We start from the raw sequence: 23,681 nt of genomic DNA, 5'->3' as shown, positions 1-23,681 counted from the left end.
AGGAATGTGCCGAATGCCGCACAACCTCTAAGGCTAGGGGTTGGAATCCAAGTCCGCCTTGGTCCAGGGAACAGCTGACTAACAATGCCAGCTGGGGAATATTTTGATACCTTCCAATTCCACGAGTGCGAAGAGCCTGCACAAAGAACTCTGTAACCAAAGAGCCCGAGGAAGAGGCCAAGGCCGCCAAGCGCCTGCAGGGGCTGCCCACATTCTCCTCATAGCTAGCTAAAGTGGCTCCCAAAAGGGCTTTCCAGATCCACTCCAGAGGGCACCATCAGAAGGGATTCAGGGAGGCTTCCAGCTGTGAGCAGCTAACAAAGCTGGGGCTCTCTCCATTTGAATGTGAAAGACCCGCCTCAATCCCAGACTGCCCTTAAGCCATCAAACCTTTCACACCAAGGCCAAGTGTCACACTCCTAAGAGGGTGTGATTTATAAATTGACAGCACCCACAAAGCTGCTTTTGTACTCCTCCGTTTGTTAACCATTGCTCTCCCCCATCCCCCTTGCCCCTCAAACTGCAGGAGCTATTCAGCTCCAGCTCGGCTGGGCCTCAGAAAAATAAAGGAGAAAGAAAGAAAATGACCCAAGTTTGGCCAAAATGGCAGTGTTCACCAGGGATAATTACATTCCTGTGAAGAGACACTAAAATTCGAGTTTAATCATTCCTCTACATCACACTTCCACCATCAAACCCTTCCAGTACAGACAGAAAAAAAGAGAAAGCAGAGCTCTGCTGGAGACTTGAGCAGCCCGCTCCTGTGGTCTTCTGCCTTCTCTTTGGTGGTTTCTGCACTCTTTCGAAAGCCCCCTTTAGAGCAACTCTAACTCTGACTAGTCACCAGCTGCTTTTCTTCCTCAACATTTCAATCTACGAAGCTGAGAGTAAATATAGGCTTGGACCCGGTGTCCCTCTCGGTTCAACACCACCAACTCTTGGCCCCTTCACTGTTTTCCCCATGTTATGCCTCTTAGATTCCAGCACTAGCTACAGAAACCACTTCTGGCTCCCTTCCCTTCCTAGTCTGAGTTTTTGCTCTGCACCGGATCCAAGTTAAGAGTCTAAGCCTCTGATACAGGCTACATTTATTAAAAAATTATATACACACATACATCGATAAAATTTGTCAATATGGATTAGATTTTCTTTTTTAAAAATTCTGGAGTACAAAAGAAAGTAAGTTTCTAAAGATGCAAAAGCCAGTGAGACTACTTGAAAGTGGTCCCTGCCAATTAAGCCCAAAAACTAAACCAAACCCAGTGAGATCCCAATTCACGGTAACCTTACAGATATAGCATTAGAGAGTCACTGGGTTCCAAGGCTGTAAATCACTACAGAAGCGGACCATCACATCATTCTCCTGTGGCGGAGCTGGGGGATAAGAATTCCTAACCTCGCAGTTAAACACGCAGGAACATACAATCAACCTAAGACTTTTTTAAACTTTGTACAAATGCAATGATTTCTCCGTTTCAGTCTTTCTGACAAAGACAAATGGGGGAAAAAACCCTCTACTGGCCCAAGCTGATTACAACTCATGGTCCTACAAGTAGAATGGACCCAGAGTCAAGGCTGTAAATCTTTACAGACGCAGACTGCCACCACTTCCTCCTGTGGGGGCTGCGGGTGCCAACTGCACCTCTTTTACTCAGCAACTGAGTTCTCTGACCACCGTGACATCGAGCTGCCTTCTCTTTCAGACACTACCCCACGTGCCAAAGGTCAAAACTGCTGGTCGAAAGATCAAAGCAGCTCTACTGACATATTTTGTTTGGCCTTCATGGCGCTGTATGGAGCAATATTCAAATCACTTTTAGCAGGTTGCTAGATTAACAAAATTTGGAAGAGATGCTGCAAAAACTGGCCAGTCTCCTCTAGGAAAAAAACCACAGCAGGCATCAACAGTGCCCAATTCCTCATGGCAAGAGTCGTCAGAGACTAAGCAGCAGATGCCGCCTGAGATGGGGCAGAGCACTGGCACAGCCTGTCTAGACTCTGGTTCTCAAATGGGTTTCTAGTTGGCCTGCTTTGCTCATTTACAATTGTAATTGCTTGCCCATACAAGGCCCCAGGGTTCTGACCTCTTCCCTGACACATATACTTTTAAACACCCCAGGAACAATGGGGCTGGTCGGCCCACGTACCTTCTTGACCATAGTCGTCTCAGATGAATCAAGTTTTGCTCTCTTGGTATCAGGTCCATCTTCAAGTCCTTGGTTAACTTTGATGATTTTAGCTTTCTCCCTGCAGGGTGACAAGGGGAAGGAATGGCATTCTAGCCTATGAACTGCATCATGAGAACATCTTAAGAACAAGACTATCATGAGCTCACGAGAATAAGATGATCAGAGCAGGGGCAACCAAGACTGCGGCAAATCCTAGCTCTTCACCCTGAAACCTGGGCAGCAGGTTACCCTGTCGTGGGGAACAACAGTCTGTGACAGGACTATCCCAGAAGTAAGAGAAACCATGTAAGTTACTAACAAGCACACTGACTAGGGAGCTCTGGTGGCCTAGTTCATGAGGGCTGAACTGCTAACACAAAGGCGAGGCCTCTCTTGAGTCCAGCGGAAGCTCTGCGGGAGAAAGAAGGGCCATCTCCTCCGCTGGAGGGTTCGCTACGAGTGAGTCTGGACTTTATGACAATGAGAAAGAGGGAGGAAGGGAGGAGCAGAGAGAAGCACACTGCAAGCTCTTAATAAATGAAAGCAACTACTCTGTAAACTTTCTCTTAGAAATAGGAATTTTTAAAAAAACAACAAAACACACAAACCAACACTGCTTTTGAGCAGGCTCCCCTCCCGCCCCCATCCACGGATGAGAGTAGAACTGCACTCCATGTGGTTTTCACTGGCTGTCTTTTTTTTTTTTGAAGTGGATCTCCAGGCCTGTCTTCCAGAATAAATAGCTGAACTCAATTCCTCCCCTCCGCTGTGGGGAATGAAAGTTAAACCAATCTGGCATGCTTCTTCCACTCTGGCTTCTTTATCTGTTTATAATGTGGCCAACGCACTGAATTTTCTTAAAACCACAGTGCTGCAGTTGTGAAGGATCTTGAACTTCACTGTCCTCCTTCCAAGCTCAATTTTATGGGCACAGAACTCAAAGCTTAGAAAAATTAAGTAACTTGTCTTAAAGGATGAACAACAACAACAACAAAAAAGAGCAGAGTTTGGCTCTGGGGAAAAGGCTCTTCCCATCACACCAGGCCGCTCTTTACTGCTCATTAGCAAGCTGGGACTGGAGGTGGGGGGAAGAATCAGGAATTGCAGCCAAAAAACACCAACTCATACAGTTTTACAGCACTGTATCACCGGCCATCTTTCATCTAGAAGCTACAAGCCCAAAACACGGCAGGTCCTGTCATGTGAGAACTACCAAGGTCTGCAGCCACAGTGCTAAAAAAGAGAGGAGGATAAGGCTGTTTTTTCTTTTCCCCCAGGGGCAATCTCTGGACCTTGGAGATCTTCCAAAACAGTCTGTGGCTGACTGAGGCTCTGGAGTTAGCTATTCTGTACCTGTTTTACTCTTTCAACCTGAAAACACAACAATCTGAAGCTGCCAAAGAGGAGAAAGTGTTTAGGAAGCAAGTCTTCTCTGGATAGACAGAAAGCGGGTCCTCCAGACTTGGAGTCCAAGCTCATGAAATCCCCATGTGGTGGACGCTTGACAGCTTATGGAGCTGGCCGACTCTGTGCCAGGTCTACTTTAGATTAGACCAACATTCCAGAGAGCAGGGACAGCAACATCTACCCTTCTGCACCACAATCGCTGTATTCAGTAAAGCATTACTTCCTTCAGATGGCTCGTTTCCTACAAGTAAAGTAAAACTGAATGTGGGAAATGTTAGATCCTCCAGTCTCCCAACACTTACTCTACAAACTCATGCTCTCCCAGATTGGCAAATGTGTATCCATGGTAGCCAAAAACATCGCCTGTGAAGAACTTGATGCTGTTTTTGTGACAGATCTGGTCAACTTTCACTATAACATCCCGGGAGCAACAAGTCAGACATATCTGCAGAAACAAAGAAAGGAATTGGCGAGCTGTGAGTTCTGCACACTGGGAATCACTTCCTTGATCTCTAAATAAATTTTAATTAACAGTCTCTCTGGGCATGCTGAAAGCCAGTTTCAAACTGGTACAACAGGTTCTTTGGGCCCAATGGTGAAGAGACAAAAGAAAAGTTGCAGTTTTCAGTGAGTAGAACATGTAAATTAGGAGAGACAAATACTTTCCGCAAACAAAATGAACTATGTTTAGTGTGAGTGTAAAAGCCATGCATTTGTTTTCTACTAAGTCCTTAAATACATGAAAACCAGATTTCAATGTTTTCATGAAAAAGCAAATGGACAGTAATAACTGGGGGTAAGCAGTTTCTAAATTGTAAACCTATTAAACGGTGAATAAGGACTAGAAGAAAAATAAGGTTTTCAAGCTGACCCAAAAGTCATTAAGTTCAACATTTTAAAATATGAACACTTCACCCACTATCCCTTCTGACAATAGATATGTTAAGATAAAGAAAATTAAGCCCTGTTGTGATTGGACAAAAGAAGAGGTTAAAGACCCAGCAGCCTCCCACTCAGGGTCCAACAATGAGCGAGTGAATCACCCAGTGGAATAATCAGTACCACTCTGGGGCCTGAGGTGGGGTGCCCTTAAACTCGGGTGCCAGCAATGGTCAAGGTTTTATGCACAAATACCATCTTTTAGGGAGAAGATGAGAGAATGAGAACAGAAGACAAACAGGCAAACTGCATGTGTTTTCTCCAGAACAGAGAATGCCAGACAGATTACAAAAGGGTGTCTTTCCCTTTGCTAGCACCTCTTTGCATCTGAACAATATAGTAAATGACATTCTGAGAGGTGTGCTCACTTGGTGTCACTCAGAAGACGCGGACACGCATACACAGCTGAGCAGGCTGTCCCCGTGGAGCCCAATTCCAGACATGGAAGACGCACCATCCTCGCTGAGCTCCCTGCATTACCCGTTATTCAGGGTTACCAATCTACTCTAATTTCCAAAATTCAAGGAACACCTCAGAGGAGCCAAATGTGGTTATTAAGAAATGGATGGTAGGGGGGGAGGAATTGCATAGCAATGAAAGAGTCTTTCTTTAACTCATCAAGGAGAAGAGTTAATTAGGGGAGAGGGGATGGGCAGGGAGAAAAGCGCAATAATGAATAGAAACTCTGAGTCTCCGTAATTTTAAAAATTATTAATTGTTAAAATTAATAATAAAAAAAAGAAATGGATGGTAGTTTTTAAAAAAGAAATAAAGGGGACATATGTGTTCAAATGGAAAGTGTCCCCAAACCTGGAGTAATCAAACAGATCTATCATTTTAATCCTACATGTGAAGAGATGCAGAGATGAAGCATCAGGATATGAAACACCAACTCTTCCCCCCTACAGTCTAACCTCTCATCCAATAAGCCTTTTATCTGAAATACATGTGGATTTTCTGTGACTAGTTCCTGGTTATCAAACATGTGGTAAACTTTTTTTAGGGTACAGAGAACTATGTTTGAAAGGTCACATGTACAGAAATTTATTTGAACTTTTCCTCTGTGTCTCCAAATAGACTTGGCAGTGACACCACACGAAGCTGGACAGACCTCTCTTGGAGGTCTAGTGATAGGATAGTGATTTCGTCTAGTTTTCCACGGCAATATGGCCAAAGTGGCTGAGAGAAAGATCAAGATCAGGTGTGCACTTTCTCAAGACAAAACAAAAGCTGTAGTTTGATATTTCTGATGACAACAAAGAAAAGAAAAATCTCTGCTAGAAAAAGGAAATCAACAACTTGTTAAGTTTTGGAAAACATTTGCACCGTGTGACCCAACCCTAGAAGACACAGTATCTACAGTGAAAGCTGGAACATCTTCCTGACCAAGCTGCCGGCAGAGCCAACAGGCAGAGTAGGTCCAACAGACTGGACCTCTCCTGCCACCCAGCTCCAAGAAAAGAAAGCTGAATCAGGAAACAGCGCAGAACCTTCCAGATCCTGATGTTCTAGGTACACATGAAACCAATGCTTTAATTTGCTCTCTTCCCATAACAGAAGACACCCTCTTACAAACTTACCGCATCAAACTGAGTAAAAAATGACTCCGGTTTCTTCTCGATATTCTCAGTGTCCACCTTCACATCCACCATGGGGTTGAGATTCTGGGCTCGCTCCAAAGACGCTTCAGCCCTGTTTCGGCCAACGGATCCCATCCGAATAAGGAACTGAGCTCCAACTTCTTCCGAAGATACCTAGGGATAAATTAAATTCGAGGTTTTTTTCTCAAAGTCCTTATTTTTCATGCATGTGTGTGTGTGTTGGTGGTAAATAAATCTCAAAAACAATAAACCTATGAATCTTAAAGAGCAGCTAACCATCTCTGTTCACAGCTTTAGTTTGCTTGGCTCCACAGTCAACACTCTTGGTACCAGTAGCAAAGAAATTAAAAGACATATTGCAATGGGAAAAGTCTGCTGTTAAGGACCTTTCCAAGGTTCTGAAGAGCAATGGCATCTCTCTGGAGACTAAGGTACATCTGATACAGGCCATGGTCTTTGCTATCACTTACTTGTTATGCATCAGAGAGTTAGACAATGACTAGGGAGGATAGAAAGAGAATTGATGCCTTTGAGCTGTGGTGCTGGACAAGAGTATTGAGGGTACCATGGACTGCTAGGAAAACAAACAGATTCATCCTGGCGAGGGTTAAACCCGGCTGCTCCTTGGAGGCAAGGATTCTGAGGCTTCGTCTAACATAACTTGGACATGTAAGAAGGGACCGGTCCTTGGAGAAGGACATCAGGCTTGGGAGGGTGGATGGACAGTGCAGGAGGGGAAAGCCCTCTATGAGGTGGATTGATTCAGTGACTGGGGTAATCAGAATGGGTGTGCCGGAGACACTGTGACTGGCACAGATCAGAGTAGAGTTTAGGGCTGTTGTACATAGGGTCGCTATGAGTTGCAAGCAACTCGACGGCACATAACAACAACAACAACAGTCTCACTGGAATCTGCCTGATGTAAACTCTACTCCCATTCTTTCTGAGGTTTTAAAATACAGATATTTACGGTTTTCCTTGAACTAGTCATTGATGGCTAAACAGCACCCCCTAGTGTTTGTAGAGGAAATTCACTCTAAACAAAATACTCAGGTTTTTTCCTCTTCACTGAAAATTTGTAACTTAGTATTACAGACTTTTGGTTGGAATCCACCAGACGCTCTTCTGGAGAAGGAGGGGCCATCTCCTCCTGTACCAGTCAGATCCAATTTGCCGGTACACACACACAGAAAATTAAAAAAAAAAAAAAAGAATTACAGAATTTACATTTTCATTTAATGCCTATTATGAACTCAGCCCTCAACACTATAGTAAAGAACTAAATCATTTAAATATGACAATTTTTGCCCACAAATGTTTACAATTTGGTATAATGAAATCAAATCTATTTGAAATTGTTTACTCTCAAATAAACTTAAAACTCAGAAGAGGTGAATGATGGCTGTGCTACAGGGATTTCTTTCACCCAGAAGGCTGGAAGTGAAAGGAACAGAGCTGTCAAAGAAGACAGCCTCTAGTGTAAGTAGAGACTATGCAGGACCAAAAATGCATTTCTTTACACATCTATCTCTGTGTGCAAATCTGCCTACTTCTCCAAAGACTGGGTTCAACTGAAGCGATTCCAACGCCTACAAACTGGCCACAGCACCTACTCTTCTCACAATATCTGGCTCTCCTGCCATCAAGGTCAACCAGACCTTGACCCATCTGACCTGCTTCTTTAGGGACTTTGTTTTCTACAGGAGATGCTGTATTCCAGTGCTTAAGAGAAAGGGGTCTGGAATAAAGTTGCCAGGATTCGAATCCTGACTCTCCCACCTTACATGAATGACCTCTGGGAACCTGGTTTTCATTCTCCTCCTGATTATGGGCTCTCTGTTTCCTAAGACACTTATCTCGGAACCATTCATCTTTTCACAAACCATCACAATGCCTCTTAGTTTCTACCCAAGACAATTCTTACTGCCTTTGCCTGATTCATCTGAGATTCTCATTAAATTGGTTAGCAAACATTTCCTCCCAGCTCTTTGATAAGATCCTTTCAATTCAACTTCTCCTCTTGTCTCTGGTCCAACAACGACCCAGCCAGTAGTCATCATCCTATTTTCACTACTTCCTGGAGAGCAAATCACAGAGAAGTGGCTGAGAAGACAAGCTCAGTGGGCAGACTGTGTGGGTCCTGCCTGTACTGCTTAGTGGGTAAAACCAGTGCTCTCTCCTCAGTTTACTCATCTGTAAAATACTTAAGGATGCTTTGGGCAGAATGTTAAATGATCCAAGAAGCACTAAAAGAAGATGGAAGGAGTACACAGAGTCACTGTACCCGAAGGAATTGGCTGACACAGAAGGATTCCATGAAACAACATATGAGCAAGAGCTTGTGGTGATGAAGGAAGAAGTTCAAGCTGCTCTGAAAGAACTGGCAAAAAAACAAGTCCCCAGGAATTGGTAACATACCGACTGACTTATTTCAACAAACAGACGCTGCCCTAGATGTTCTAAGTTGTGTCAAGAAATCTGGAAGGCAGCCAACTGGTCAACTGATTGGAAGTGATCAATAATTGTTCCCATTCCAAAGTAAGATGACCAGTATGTGGAAATTATCAAACAATATCATTAATACCACATGCAAGCAAGATTCTGATGAAAATTATCCAAAAACGACTGGAGCAGCACGTCAACAGAGAACTGAAAGACGTGCCGGCTGGGTTTAGAAGAGGTTATGGTACTAGGAATATTATAGCTAATGTTAGATGAATCTTGGCTGAAAGCAGAGAGCACCAGAGGAATGTCTGTATAAGTTTTATTGACTATGCAAAGGCTTTTTACCATGTAGATCACAACAAGCTGTGGCTGACTCTGAGAAGAATGGGACTCCCAGAACACTTGATTGTGCTAATGCGAAACATTTACTTGAACCAAGAGGCAGTCGTCAGAACAGAGGAAGGAGACACTGCATGGTTCAAAATCAAAGGATGTCCACCAGGGATGTATTCTGTCTTCAAGCTTTTACAATCTATATGCAGAACAGATCATCCAGGATGCTGGGCTGTACGAGGAGGAATGTGGCATCAGGATTGGAGAAAGACTCATCAACCACCTGTGTTATGTAGATGACACAACCCTGCTTGCTGAAACTGAGGAGGACCTGAAGCGCTTGCTACAGAAGGTCAAGAACTGGAGCCTTCAATATGGATTGAAGCTCAACATCAAGAAAACAAAGATTCTCACCACTGGTCCAACTGGCAGCATCAGGATGGATTGTGAAGTGATTGAGATTGTTAACAGCTTTAGTTTGCTTAGCTCCACAATTAACATTCTTGGCACTAGCAGCCAAGAAATCAAGAGATGAATTGCACTGGAAAAGTCGGCTGTCAACAACATCAGTCTGTCAGTCTGGAGACTAAGGTGCACCTGATTCAGGCCCTAGTCTTCGCAACTGCTTGCTGTGTGTCAGAGATGGACACTGACTAAGGATGATAGAGAATTGATTGCCTTTGAATTGTGGTGCTGGAGAAGAGTTTTGCCAGGCTGCTCTTTGAAGGCAAGGATTTTAAGGCTTTGTCTGACACACTTTTGGAATGTTGCAAGGAGCGACTGGTCCTTGGAGAGGGGCATCATGCCTGGAAGGACAGAGGGATGGAAAAAGAGAGGGAGACCATTGATGAGATAGATTGATACAATGACTGGGGTAACGAGGGTAGGTATGTCGGAGACAGTAAACTTGGCACAGGCTAGAGCAGGTTTCAGGGCTGTTGTACATAGGGTCTCTATGAGTTGCAAGCGACTCAATAGCACATAATATTAACAACAACAACAGACATTTTAAACTGCAGTTGAAATGAAGAACCATTATGTTAAACTTTGAAAACCAGGTAGAGGAGTTTGGACTGAAGAAGATTATCTGTTAAGAATGTCAAGTTCCATATCAAATCACCCTACGTTTTGGATGACCTTCCATTCTGTCAGATCCCCGCAAGATGACGAAGTCACCATCACCATCCTGGCTTAATGTTTCCATATAAAGAGCTCCCAAGAGGTTTCATGTTAGGCACTTTCTTTCCTTGAGTCTCCATTTATTGCTCTACACGTGCCTTGGGGGTTCAGTGGGTAAGCGCTCAGTTGTGAATACAGAAAGTCAGTGGTTTGAACCCACTAGAGGGAGAAAAATGAGGCAGTCGGCTTCCATAAGGACTTGATGTCTTGGAAACTCTACAGGGCAGTTCTATTTTGTCCTATAGGGTTGCAGAGTCTCAGTTTGCCAGCAGTGGGTTTGGGACTAGACATGTTCCTACCTCTAGAGGGCACTGTGGTTTAAGAGCTGTCACAGTGGTCAACTTGCACTCAGTAATAATCTGGCAACTTGCTTATCCTTGTTTCTTGTAACACTTGAAAATTCAAATAGAAAATTAATTTGTAACTGTGATAGTAAGGAAGTCAAACTCATCTATCTCTAAATACTACAGTCAAAGTTCCCTTTTTAAAAATAATTCTAGGTATTACTTTTCTCCCAAAATCCCCACAGCAGGGTGATGCCTTAATATTCCATCAATCTTACTGCTGCCCCTTCCAGTCAGACTGTGTGCCAATTACATGAGATAAGACCCTGTTCACTGCCCAGAAGGATAGACACACAGAACAAAACAAGAATTAAGGTCCTTATTTACCCCAAATAATGACAATATCATAAATTCATCACAAAATATTGTCCTAAAAAATGCAGCCAAGTCGATAGAGTAACAAATATTTAATTTGTATATACTTAAAAGTCTCTATAAAAGGAAACTAAAATATTCCTAGCCAAAGCCACTGCCGTCCAGAGAACTGCCCACAGGGTTTCCATTGCCGGGAATCTTTATGTAAGCAGGCTACCACATTTCTCTACTGTACAACAGCTGGTACGTTCCAACTACTGAGCTTTTCACATTACCAGCTCCACTTAACCACCAAAGCACCAAGCTATATTGGAATTGGGTACTACTATGACATTATCAATCAAATTGCATTATGTCACAAAATTACAATTAATCATTGATAGCCTATTAAAAGCACAGGGTTTGGAGCTCTGGTGGCCTAGTGGAGGGAAGCTGCACTGCAATCCCAGAAGCACAAGGTTCGAGTCTACCAGATGCTCCTCTGGAGTAGGAGGGGCAATTTCCTCCTGGACAAGTCAGATCCTATTTGATGGTAAAACCACACAAAATAATAAAAATAACAAATTTTAAAAAAGAAAGTAAAAAAGTTTTTTTAAAAAAGCACAGGGTTAGGCGAGCTCTGGTGGCCTAGTGGCAAGAAGCTGCACTGCAATCTCACAGGTACACAGTTCGAATCCACCAGATGCTCTGCTGGAGAAGGAGGGGTGATCTCCTCCTGTACCAGTCAGATCTGATTTGACGGTACACACAAAAAATAATGAAATAAAATTTAAAAGAATTTATAAAAAAAAAAAAAAGCACAGGGTTAGATGTTAGAATCAACCCGATGGCTGTGGCCTTGGTTTATGCCAGGTAGACTATGAGGACAGTGTAGGACAGGGGAAGGTTCAGATCTGCGGTTCATAAGGGTGCTATCTATGAGTTGTAATCAAACAGCACCTAACTAAAACAACAAGTAGTCTACATATAGGTTCTCCAACATTAAGTTCTTCAAAGTAATGTCTGAGAACTAGCTACAATAAAATCTCCCGTGTGAAATCTTCCTGAGCCCCATCGCAGACTCTCTAAATAAAATCCCCTGAAAATGAAGGCTATCCCATGATGAGGCCCCCAGGGATAGTGCTACATTTTCAATGAACTATTCAGGAGAGTCTTGAGAAGCAAACTGGAAAAGTACGTGTCTAAATGTCATCGCCATCCTTCAAAGGAAATGTTACTACTCTGTGATACTAGCTAACTCAACCACCAATACCCCGGGCAGGCTGTGGGAGAGCAAAAATTCATATCCAGCACCCCCAGTCAGTCTTAAAGGCTTTGCACACATGCATTAATCCCAGTGTGCTTTCCACAGCCCTGCAGGGATACATGAGATTCCTGGCACCTTCCACTGCTCTGAAGAGAGAGACAGACTGAGCAGGGAGAGTACGGCAGCTCACCTGGTCATGGTCCAGCATAGTCAGGCCTTTCACCCCTGCCAGGATGAGGTTCTTAGCAATTTCAGCCCCTAGTCCTTTCATGCCGACAAGGAGCACCCGGGAAGCCCGCAATCTGTAAGAGAGACATTGTTTACCTCAAGACAAATAATCAAAGAACAAAAACCAAGCAAGCTAACAGGAAAATAGTTCTGACTTTCACTAAAGGCATCACAGCCTCTATGAACCTATGAAAAAGGTCACTTCAACCCTTCATGCACAATCCATTCAACAAGTATTCACTGTGCACTGTGTCAGGTGTCCTTCTAACTATGGAAATAAAATGTCAACTCCTTCTAAGTATGGAAATAAAATGTCAACTAGCCAGACTGTCCCTGACCTCCCAAGAGTTAACAAAAAGAAAGGGAGTCAGATAAACAAATGAAAAGATATGCAATTTGTTAAGAGGCACCAAAAAACCAAGCAGAGTAGGACTGAGGATGAGTGAAGAAGCTATTTTTGACAGAGTAATCTTGAGGGCCTTTCGGGAGGATGTGAGATCTGAGCAAGAATGTAATGAAGTAGGGACATAGGGATATTTTGGGAGAAGCCAGGTAGAGAACACAGCAAGTGCAAAATCCCAGAAGAGGGAGAATGACTAGTATGTTCTAAAGAACAGTAAACAAAGAATGACAGGAATCAAATCCACAGGCAGGAAATAGTGACCTTTCTTACAGAGGCCACTGTAAAGGGCCTTGGAGAGTGGGAGGAGCAGCAAGCATCAGATGAAGGTGATAAAGGAGAAGCACAATAGCAGAGCAGGTGGAGTGGGAAACTCTGGTCTTTAACACACAGCAGTTTTAAAGAGGCTGCATACAGGAAATGCTTGAGGCTACAAAAGGAGAGACAGGGGTTGGGCTCTTCCCAATGTCTGAACTTAACTCTGAGGTCAAAGACACAGTATAGTTTCACATTATCTCATCAAAAATTCCATGAAGTCTCAGAATTTTTCAGAGTTTAAAAATGTGACATTTTATACTGCACTGAAACAGAGGAGGGAGAGAACCGTTTAAAAGAGAGATATAACTGGGTATTTCTGACATCACAGGAGTCTAGAGCGAGGGCTACATGGTGGAGGGGACCTGGGGGAGGGTTTGTAAAACAATCAAAGAATCTTTTCTTTTACTTTTCCATAATTTTTGGACTCATGTACTTATAACTTGTTAGTCAAATTTGTGTCTTCTAGGTTGCAACACCCCCATGATACATCTTCAAGGATATGAACATGTATGGCCAAGCACAATCAATAAGAGTGCATCTGAATTCCAAAATCAATCTCCATAATAGTCTATGTGTTTCCTACTGCCAAAGGGGCCCTTTAGAGTAGTGAGAGAAGATCTTCACCCTGAAACCCACAGCGTCCCTTTTCAGCAGGAAGTAGCTAAGAGAATACGCCATCCCCTTTTCCTTATGACTCAGGGTGAAGTCTCTCTCAGGGAGGAGTGATAGGGAATGGCAAAGGATACACTGACAAAGAAGATTAATCAGAACTGGCTTTGACAAGCACTGTGGCATTTGGACAAGAACAAACTGGGAGGAGGGTAGAGAGAATAGTGCAACAATGAATGAGTGGAAGCCCAAAATCTCTGTAAATGTTTATGAAAATTAATAAAATATAATTATAGAAAAAAAAATGTGACATTTACAACTTATATGAAGAAGTCAAAGGGTTCCTGAACTGCACTGAAAGCCACTTGCTGCAGGGAAGGCAATTGTAAATAATGAATGATTATTTTTTAAAGTGAACTGAAAAAAAAAATTTTTTTTTAAAAAAAGTGAACTGGGAGGGGAGCTCTGGTGGCCTAGTGTCAAGACGCTGTACTGCAATCCCAGAGATGTGAGGTTCGAATCCACCAGATGCTCTGCCGGAAAAGGAGGGGCAATCTCCTCCTGTACCTGTCGGATCTGATTTGACAGTACAGACACACACACAAATAATAAAATAAAATAAAAAAGTGAACTGGGGGTACAGAGGAAAATGTTCAACAATCAATAAATGAATGAAAATACAACTTTTCTGTAAATTTTCATTAAAATCACAAAAAAGAAATCCACTTAATATTTCTACAGCAAGTATATTATTCATACTCAAAATTGTTCATAATATATTTATATTCATAAATGGTTCAAGTTCTGTTGCCCAGTGATTTTACTACCTGATGATCATCTCCAGCTATCCAAACAGTTTTAACAATGGGAACTTAATTTCCTACTACACTTAATCTTAGCCAAAAGGCTGAGTAGCAATTAAAAAATGTCGTAAGTACTACTATCAAAAACTGAAACAGCAGGAGTAAGGGAAGATACTGACAGTATTTCTATGAAAGCCACAGGTCTCACTCCATTTTGTAAGAGCAGTCAGCGCTCGGAAGGTCACTACTGCAAATCCACCCTGGTGGGGTTTGGAACACACACTTGGCAATATGCTCCCAAGATGTCACAGTGTATGAAATCCTATGAGGCAGTCACAGGGGTCCCCAAAGAGCATCACAGAAAACACCACATGGTGGGAAACCATTATAAGAGTAGGAGGCAATTGCCAAGAGGGCAACACCACACAATGGAAGTAAGTAACAGATGCTAGCGATGAGCAGGTCTCCTGGCACAGACTGAAGTCCAGCACCATCCCGGTGGGTGGAAGCTATCCAACTTCCCAGGACGTCCCATGCCTAGACAACAGCACTTACATTTAATAAGCTACATTTCGATGACAGTGTAGTTATCAGGAAGGTTTGCCACCAGAAAGGCTGTATCCTCCCAGTGGCTGCTGTCACTGTTAAGTCTAATAAAAGCCTTCCCCTCACATGGGCCCAGACACTGTCAGACGCGGGATTTGGAATTCCAGGTTGCCAAGGCCAGGTTCAATTTGCATGACTGATTCTTTTCGTGTTTGGCAGCTCACTGACAAACATAGCACGGTCCAGCTCCTCTCTAGGAATCTGTCTTCAAATATCCATCACTATCACTAAACCTCAAACACACTACCTTGTTCTCAAATCTTGTTCTAGAAAGCAGTTTCTGCTGGCACAGTGAATGAAGTATTGTGTTGACAGTCAAAAGGTTGGTGGTTCGAATCCATCAGTTCTCTGAAGTAGACAGAGGAGGCAAATATGTCCTTTAGTTTTTCACTTTCTTTTTTTTTAATTATTATTATTATTTTTGTGTGTGAGTGTATCGTCAAATCAGATCTGACTGGTACAGGAGGAGATTGTCCCTCCTTCCCCAGCAGAGCATCTGGTGGATCTGAACCATGCACCTCTGGGATTGTAGTTGCAGCTCCTTGCCACTAGGCCACCAGAGCTCCCCCCAGTTTTTCACTTTCACGTGTATCACATGTGCCCTCTGGCTCTCAGAACCTAGTCACATCACATTTGAAAATCCAATTCAAATTTCCTTGAAAAGTCCTTTCTGTGTCACAGCAGACACAAGTATATACCCACCTCTGAGGTCTTCCAGAAACTGCTGCAGACACACCTCTAGCGATAAATCACAAAGCCATGTGGCCCCTCCTTGAGCCCTATATTCCTGCCTGGCTCCACAGACCCAGCTAGAATATTTTTATTCAGGAGGTATCAATATTAAATACTGTATTTGTCTTTTTAATCCTTAATCACACAAGAGTCCTGAGACCTAAGCTAGATTTCTACGGCCCCCCAAAAGGCACCTGGCATATGTTGTTCTTGACTGTTTACCTCATTTTACCTCACAGCGCTCCCATGTGACAAGAGAACTGTCCCAGAGGGTTTCCTAAGCTGTCATCTTTATGGGAACATACTGTAACCCCATCACCAGGGCTCCTGCCCTATTACATCTTTTTTATAAAACTCTCAAACTTACTGCCGTGAAGCTGGTTCCAACAGACTCTCCATCAGATTCCTGAGGCTGCTTTTTTTTTTAAATATTTTTTTTAATTTTATTATTTTTGTGTGCGTGTACCGTCAAATCAGATCTGACTGGTACAGGAGGAGATTGCCCCTCCTTCCCCGGCAGAGCATCTGGTGGATTCGAACCATGCACCTCTGGGATTGTAGTTGCAGCTTCTTGCCACTAGGCCACAAGAGGTCCCCTGAGGCTGCATTTTGCAATGAGAATGGAAAGGTCCTCTTTCTCCCCCAGAGCTGCTGGTGGATTCAAATCGCCAGAGGTGCAGTCTTTGGGTTGGCAGGACAACATTATGCCACCAGAGTGCTCCTTTATCACATATCTATGATATGATATTGCCAGTGAATCGGAATGAACTTGCAGCTGAGTCTCCACTGAGTTTCTGATGTGGTAAACTGCATGGGAGAGGAACGCTCCCCTTTCCCCTTTCTCCACTAGGAGCCAGTAGTGGATCTGAACGGCTAGAGCAACACTTAACTGCTGATTTGCCTTCTCCTTCCCGGGAAGGAGGAGCCCTGGTGGAGCAATGGCTAAGCACTCAGCTGCCAAATGAAAGGTGGCTGATATGAACACACCACCAGCTGCTCCAAAGGAGAAAAGACTTACAGCTAGGTCACTGCAGCCCTGGAAACATCAAGAGGCAGTTCCACTTTGTCCCATGGGGCTGCTGAGAGTCAGAATCCATTTGACAGAAATAGGCTTGGTTTTGGGTGTTCTTAAAAAAGGAGTCCCTGTGTAGCATCTAAAAGGCAGGCAACTGACCTCCGAAAAATCAGAGTCAGAGAGCCATCTGCAGCACCCTTCTCTGACACACATGGGGTCACTATGAGTTGCCAGTCAACTTGTAGGCAAATGGGTTGGTTACTTTGTTTCAGAAAGAAACCAGAGCCTCTATTATCACAATCTGAAATCAAAATATACAGTGAAAGTTAAGTCAAAGGCAATGAATTCAAATCATCTCTAAAAAGTCTTGAGACTATCAGGTTCACATTAAAAGCACATGACTGATAATCTACTACAGAAGAGTCACACAAAATTCCAAGGTAAGACCATTTCAAATAGAGGAAGTACAAAGTCTGCAAGGCCAATAAGGAATTTTAGAATATTCCAGGGCACAAAACCTCCAAATGGGAATAAAGAAATAAGCCAGAGATGAAGGCCAGATGAGGCCAGAAAAAACAGCCCTCCCAAAAAAAAACCTCCCAACTAAACCAACTGCCTTCATGTTATTGTTATGTGCCATCGAGACTAATATGATTCATTGCAAACCTATGAACAATAGACCTGAACCTGTCCTATCCTGTGCCATCCTGACCATTTCTTATACACTTCAATTCATTGCTGCAGTCAACATGTCAAGCGGTCTTGTCGGGGACAGGGGGTGTCCTCTTTCACTGACTCCCTCTACTTTTCTAAGCATGAGAGCAAAAAAGAGCATCTCTTAGCAACATGTTCAAAGTAAAAGAGGAAAGCTCTGGTGGCCTAGTGGCTAGAAGCTGCACTGCAATCCCAGAGGTGCACAGTTCGAATCCACCAGATGCTCTGCTGGAGAAGGAGGGACAATCTCCTCCTGTACCAGTCAGATCTGATTTGCTATGACACACACAAAAAATAATAAAATCTTAAAAAAAAAACACCCAAAACCCAAAGTAGAAGAGACAAAGCTTTGTCATCCTTGCCTCCTAAAAGCATTCTGCATGTACCTTTTCCTAGACACACCTATTTGTTCTTTTGGCAGTCCGTGGATATTCAGTACTCTTCAATTATTACAACTCAAAGGCATCATCAATTCTTCTATCATCCTTATTCATTGTGCAGCTCTCAGATACATAGCAAATGACTGGGAAGACCTCAATCAGGTGCACTTTAGTTTTCCAACTGACATCGATGTTCTTCAGTATTTTGGAGAGGTCTCTGACAGTAGTAGCCTTGCCCAAAGCAATAAGTCTCCTGGTACCAAAGGTGTTGACTGTGGATCCAAGTAAGATGAAATCATGGACGATTTCAATCTTTTTTCTATCTATCTTGATGCTGCTTACTGATCTAGTGGTAAAGATTTGTCTCTTTCGATGTCAAGATACAATCCATATTGAAGGTTGTAGTCCTTGATATTCTGCAGCTAGTGTTTCAACAAGCAAGGTTGTGTCATCTGCATAATACAGGTTGTTGAAGAGTCTTCCTCTGATCCTGATACCACATTCCTCAGCTTCTCAAATAACCTGTTCAGCATACAAAGTGAACAGGTGTGGAGAAAGGATATAACCCTGACATACACCTTTCCTGATTTTAAAACAGGAAGTGCTTCCTTGCTCCATTCAGACAACAGCTGTGTACATATTTTCTATGAGCACAATTAAGTGTTCTGAATTCTCATTCTTTCCAATGTTAGCAACGCAGTCACATGCTTTTGCACTGTCAGTAAAACACAGGTAACTACTTTTCTGGTATTTTCTGCTTTCAGCCAGGATTCCATCTGACATCAGCAATATCCCTGGGGCCACGGTCTCTTCTAAATCAAACTTGAAATTCAAGCACGTCTGTCAATGTACTGTTGTAGTCATTATTTAATGATCTTCAGCAATATTTTGATTGTGATATTAATGGTATTGTTTGATAATTTCCACATTCTGTTGGATTGCCCTTTTTTGGGGGTGGGAATAAGTATGGAGGTCTTCCAGTCAGTTGACAAGGCAGCTGTACTCCAAATTTCCTGTAACTGTTATCTGAAACATGTCAACTGATATCTTTCATCAATTCCTGAGGCCTTATTTTTGTCAGTGCCTTCAGCTCAGCTTGAACGACTTCCTTCATTACCAATGGCTCTTATGAAATCTTTCAATATTAACCAATTTTTTAGTAGAGTGATTCTATATATTCTGTCCATCTTTTTTTTTCTTTCATCTTCTTTTGATGCTTCCTGAATCATTAATGACTTTGCCCATAGCATCTCTCAGTATTGAGACGCAAGGTTTTTCAAGTCCTTCAACTTAAGAAATGTCAAGTTGAGTGCTTCCCATTTTATTCTCTTCAAGTTATAATACTTAGCTTTATCCACTCAAGCTACCTTTTGGAATCTTCTGTTCAGCTCTTTTACTTTGACATTTCATCCTTTTGTTTTGGCTTTTTAAAAAATTAAAAAAAAAAAAGCTTACAGCACTCGGTATTCCCAGGCGGTCTCCTATCTAAGTACTAACCAGGCCCGACCCTGCTTAACTTCAGAGATCATTGTTTTAGCTTCTTGAAAGACATTCTATTGCAATTTTCAAAGTCTCTTCTAATGATTCTTTTTAAACCAACTCATAGCTGACCTTCCAGAGGTAGTAAACTGCACAGAAGACTTGCCCATCCTTCTCCTGTGGAGCAGCTGGTGGATTTGATCCATAGGTCTTTGGGAATGCAGTGCAGTTTTTTTACCACTAGGCTACCAGAGCGCCTTTTTGATAGCAGTACTAAGTTGCTCTAACCTACCACTGGAGTTAGTGCTGCAGGAGATTTCCTGGACTCCAGAGATTTCCTAGAACTTTGGGGAACCCACACAAACCACTGGCCTTAGATGTCCTTTTGAATCTTGAAATGTGAAAAAAACTGGCTCCTCAAAGCCACTTTTAAGTTAAACAAGATCTAGGTATATTATTAAGACTATTACTTTGGGGAAACAGCTGTCAAAGGTCAGAATGGGGATGTGTTTAGTGTAAACTGGTAATTATTTTAGTTGTTTGGAAGAACATGCTGTATGAAAATTCTTCTAGACTACATGCTGGTTCACCTACTCCATTCTCACCTTTCGATCAAATTTTATACAAATTTTGGAATTTCTCATCTGCAGAACATTTCTGATACTCTAATAGAAATGTTACTTTGATGTGCAAATCATGTATTGCATAAACGTCAACCCATTTTTCTATTACTGGCTCACTATGATTTTTGTTTTAACTCCACCCTTATTACGAGCTCTTGACTCCAAAGAGAACGTGCTGTACACTAAACAGTACTTTAGAGCTAGAGTTCTATTTCAGCTTTTGCTGCCTTGCAAATCTAGTAACAGATGATCCTCACCACAAATTGAGCAAGCAGGATTATTGCCAACTCATTTACAAATGAGGAACCCGAGACACAAAGGTTAAGTGGCTTGCCGCACACTGCTGGTCCAGCTTCAAGGCCCACACAAGTAATCAAGATGTAGTACATTTATGTACAGCCAAGCACAATCAATAAGAGTGCATCTGAATTCCAAAATCAATCTCCATAATAGTCTATGTGTTTCCTACTGCCAAAGGGGCCCTTTAGAGTAGTGAGAGAAGATCTTCACCCTGAAACCCACAGCGTCCCTTTTCAGCAGGAAGTAGCTAAGAGAATACGCCGGCCGTCCCCTTTTCCTTATGACTCAGGGTGAAGTCTCTCTCAGGGAGGAGTGATAAGGAATGGCAAAGGACACACTGACAAAGAAGATTGATCAGAACTGGCTTTGACAAGCACTGTGGCATTTGGACAAGAACAAACTGGGAGGAGGGTAGAGAGAATAATGCAACAATGAATGAGTGGAAGCCCAAAATCTCTGTAAATGTTTATGAAAATCAATAAAATATAATTATAGAAAAAAAATTTAAATCAAATGAGAAAGAAAGAAAAAAAAAAGATGTAGTACATTTAATGAAGAACAGGTTTTACCTACTATATGAAAGCAGTGTATTCCTATGAAACCTTTCATGGGCAGAAGAGCCATGAAATGAAGAGGCAACTACCATTAATTTGTATAGGGAAACCTTTGAGTATCCCCAGACACAGACACACACACAAATAGTCTAGTACATCATATGAAATATATAAAAACCTGAAATAACACTAACATAGGGTGCAGTTCAGTGCTATGGTGACCCACAAAAAGATCTACATCCTACTTAGGTTGAGTAAGCAAGTGGGACCTTAAAAGCCTACAAATGGCCATTGAAAAAAGCAACATTTGGGGAGGGTTTGTAAAATAATGAAAGAATCTTTTCTTTTACTTTTCCAAGAGGGTAATGTCTGGTGGGGGGGAGCCTTGAGAGGGGACAAATCTACAATGAATGAATGGAAATCCAAAGCCTCTGTAAATTTTCGCTGAAATTAATAACAAATTTAAATGAAAAAAAAAGAATTAAGTTTGAGTAAGGATGGCAATGGAACCACCTTACCTCTGTAACTTGATTTGCGCCACTATTAGAACCTCTACTCAGAATATTATTGCTTTTCAACTTTTGACTCATGCACTTTTAAATTGTTAGTTAAATTTGTATCTTCTAGGCTGCAACACTTCCATGATACATCTTCAAGGATATGAACATGTACGGCTAAGCACAACTGATAACAGTGCATCTAAATTCCAAAATCAATCTCCATAATAGTCTATGTGTTTCCTACTGCCAAGGGGGCCCTTTAGAGTAGTGAGAGAAGACATTCACCCTGAAACCCACAGCGTCCCTTTTCAGCAGGAAGTAGCTAAGAGAATACGCCATCCCCTTTTCCTTATGAATCAGGGAGAAGTCTCCCTCAGGGAGGAGTGATAGGGAATGGCAAGGGACACACTGACAAAGGAGATTAATCAGAACTGGCTTTGACAAGCACTGTGGCAATTGGACAATTAAAACAGACATGGGGGGGGAAGAACAACGAACTGGGGATGAGGGTGGAGAAAACAGTGCAACAATGAATGAATGAAAACCCAAAATCTCTGTAAATGTTCATTAAAATGAATAAAATAATAATAAAAAAAGAAAAAGCAACATTTGCTATCTAGACAGGATCAAGAAATCAAAGGTAAATGAAAGCAATTAGTCTATAATACTAATGGATCTCAAACCTCACAGGACCCCAAGACGAGAAGAATTAAATGTCCAGCTACCACTGCTGCCCACTCTGAAAGGGATCAAAATAGAGGGTGCTGGAAAGAGTGAGAAATAAATGTAAAGGCAAACTAAAAATTACAAAAAGGGCCAGGCATAGGGAGCTCTGGTGGCCTAGTGGCAAGAAGCTGCACTGCAATGCCAAAGTCACACGGCTGAAATCCACCAGATGCTCTGCTGGAGAAAGAGGGGCAATCTCCTGCTGTACCAGTCAGACCAGATTTTAAGTGCCGTCAAGTCACAGAAATCTGGATACTATGTGAACAAGTTCCCCAACAAACTTTCACAGGATGGCTTTATCCATTAATCTGTCAAATTTAGGTGTGTCTGATTCAGGCCTTGGTCTTTTCAATCATTTGCTATGCTGCTGAGAGCTAGACAGTGAATAAGGATGACAGAAAAACTGATACCTTTTGAACGATTATGTTGAAGAAAAGTGCTGTATAACTCACGGACTACCGAGAGAACAAACATATTCTTGGAGGAAGTACAGTCAGATTGTTCCTTGGATGCAAACAGGCAAAGCTTTGTCTCCCATACTTTGTTCATGTTCTTAGGAGAGGCAGTTAGTTCCTTGGAGAAGGACATTATGCTTGGAAAGGTAGAGAGATGGCAAAAGAGAAGACCACCCTCAACCAGGTAGACTGACACAGTGACTGCAGCAATGGGCTCAGCTGTGTCTGAAATTGTGAGGATGGCCCAGGATAGGACAGGGTTCAGATCTGTCGTTCATAGCATTACAATGCACCATACTCGATTTGACAGCACCTAACAACAACAATCTATCAAAATCAATTACTTCATCAGGAGCACCATCAAACTGCTTCATCAAACAAGCAATTTTATAAAACTAGGTTTGGGGTCAAACCTGCAGCCTAGTGGTAAGAAGCTGTGTTGCAATCCCAAAGGCACATGGTTTGAATCCATCAGCTGCTCAGTGGAAAAGGATGGGCAATCTGGTCTTGTGCGATTTAATGCCTCTGAAAACCCACTGAAGGGTCAGCTATGGGTTGATTCTGACTCAATGGTACACAACAACAATGATTAATTTTACCATTTTTAGAAGAGCATTTCCCCAATGAATGTAGATAAACAATAATATCTGCGATGAAAAAGTGGTACTTGAGCTATAGAAACGAGATTAAGTCCTAGAAACTACTGTTCCTTGATAATCTTCAAATATTAAACCAAAATCATCCCAGGAATCCCTCTTCAAAATCTTCATAATGGTTACCCATCCTGGACAGTGTTTGGTGGCGCTCTCAGATTGATTCAGGTTTGGAAACAGAAGCAGGAGTGGCATTCTCTTCCTAAACCACATGCCTCTGGAAATTCTATGAACGTAAATTGTTATAGAATAGGGTTCAGGTCTTTTGTTCATAGGACAGCTATGAGTCATACTTAACAACAACAACATATTTCCCTTTAGGATGGAGTTGTCAGAATGGAACTTATCTTAAACGGAAAAATAAACACTTACTTATAAAACATGTATCTTCACAAGAGAGGAAGACCCTGGATGAGCTGGATTGATTCAGTGACTGGAATAATGAGGATAGGAGTGTCAGAGACAATCAAGTTGGCACAAGATAGAGCAGGTTTCAGGGCTATTGTACATAGGGTCACTATGAGTGGCAATCAACTCGACGGCACATTAACAACAACGGCACATTAACAACAACAACATCTTCAAATAGGGATCTGTGGTAGTCTAGTG

At 42.3% G+C, this 23,681-nt stretch overlaps 1 protein-coding gene across 2 annotated transcripts in view; it reads right to left on the bottom strand.

The window, feature by feature from the left end:
• Window positions 1–23,681, bottom strand: part of SAE1 (SUMO1 activating enzyme subunit 1) — an 81,549-nt gene that overhangs the window by 56,160 nt on the left and 1,708 nt on the right. For both annotated transcript variants that reach the window (XM_006898628.1, XM_006898629.1), the window contains exons 2-5: window positions 12,168–12,279; window positions 6,095–6,268; window positions 3,878–4,020; window positions 2,148–2,247 (exon numbers count right to left, since the gene is read on the bottom strand). In XM_006898628.1, the coding sequence (XP_006898690.1) occupies window positions 2,148–2,247; window positions 3,878–4,020; window positions 6,095–6,268; window positions 12,168–12,279 (529 nt within the window). The remainder of the gene's footprint in view (window positions 1–2,147; window positions 2,248–3,877; window positions 4,021–6,094; window positions 6,269–12,167; window positions 12,280–23,681) is intronic.

This window comes from Elephantulus edwardii, unplaced genomic scaffold (genome assembly GCF_000299155.1).
Source record: "Elephantulus edwardii isolate Elephantulus edwardi_28Jun2011 unplaced genomic scaffold, EleEdw1.0 scaffold00236, whole genome shotgun sequence".
NCBI lineage: Eukaryota > Metazoa > Chordata > Mammalia > Macroscelidea > Macroscelididae > Elephantulus > Elephantulus edwardii.
Note: the sequence above shows the minus strand (reverse complement) of the source record. Positions and strands in the feature narration are given on the sequence as shown.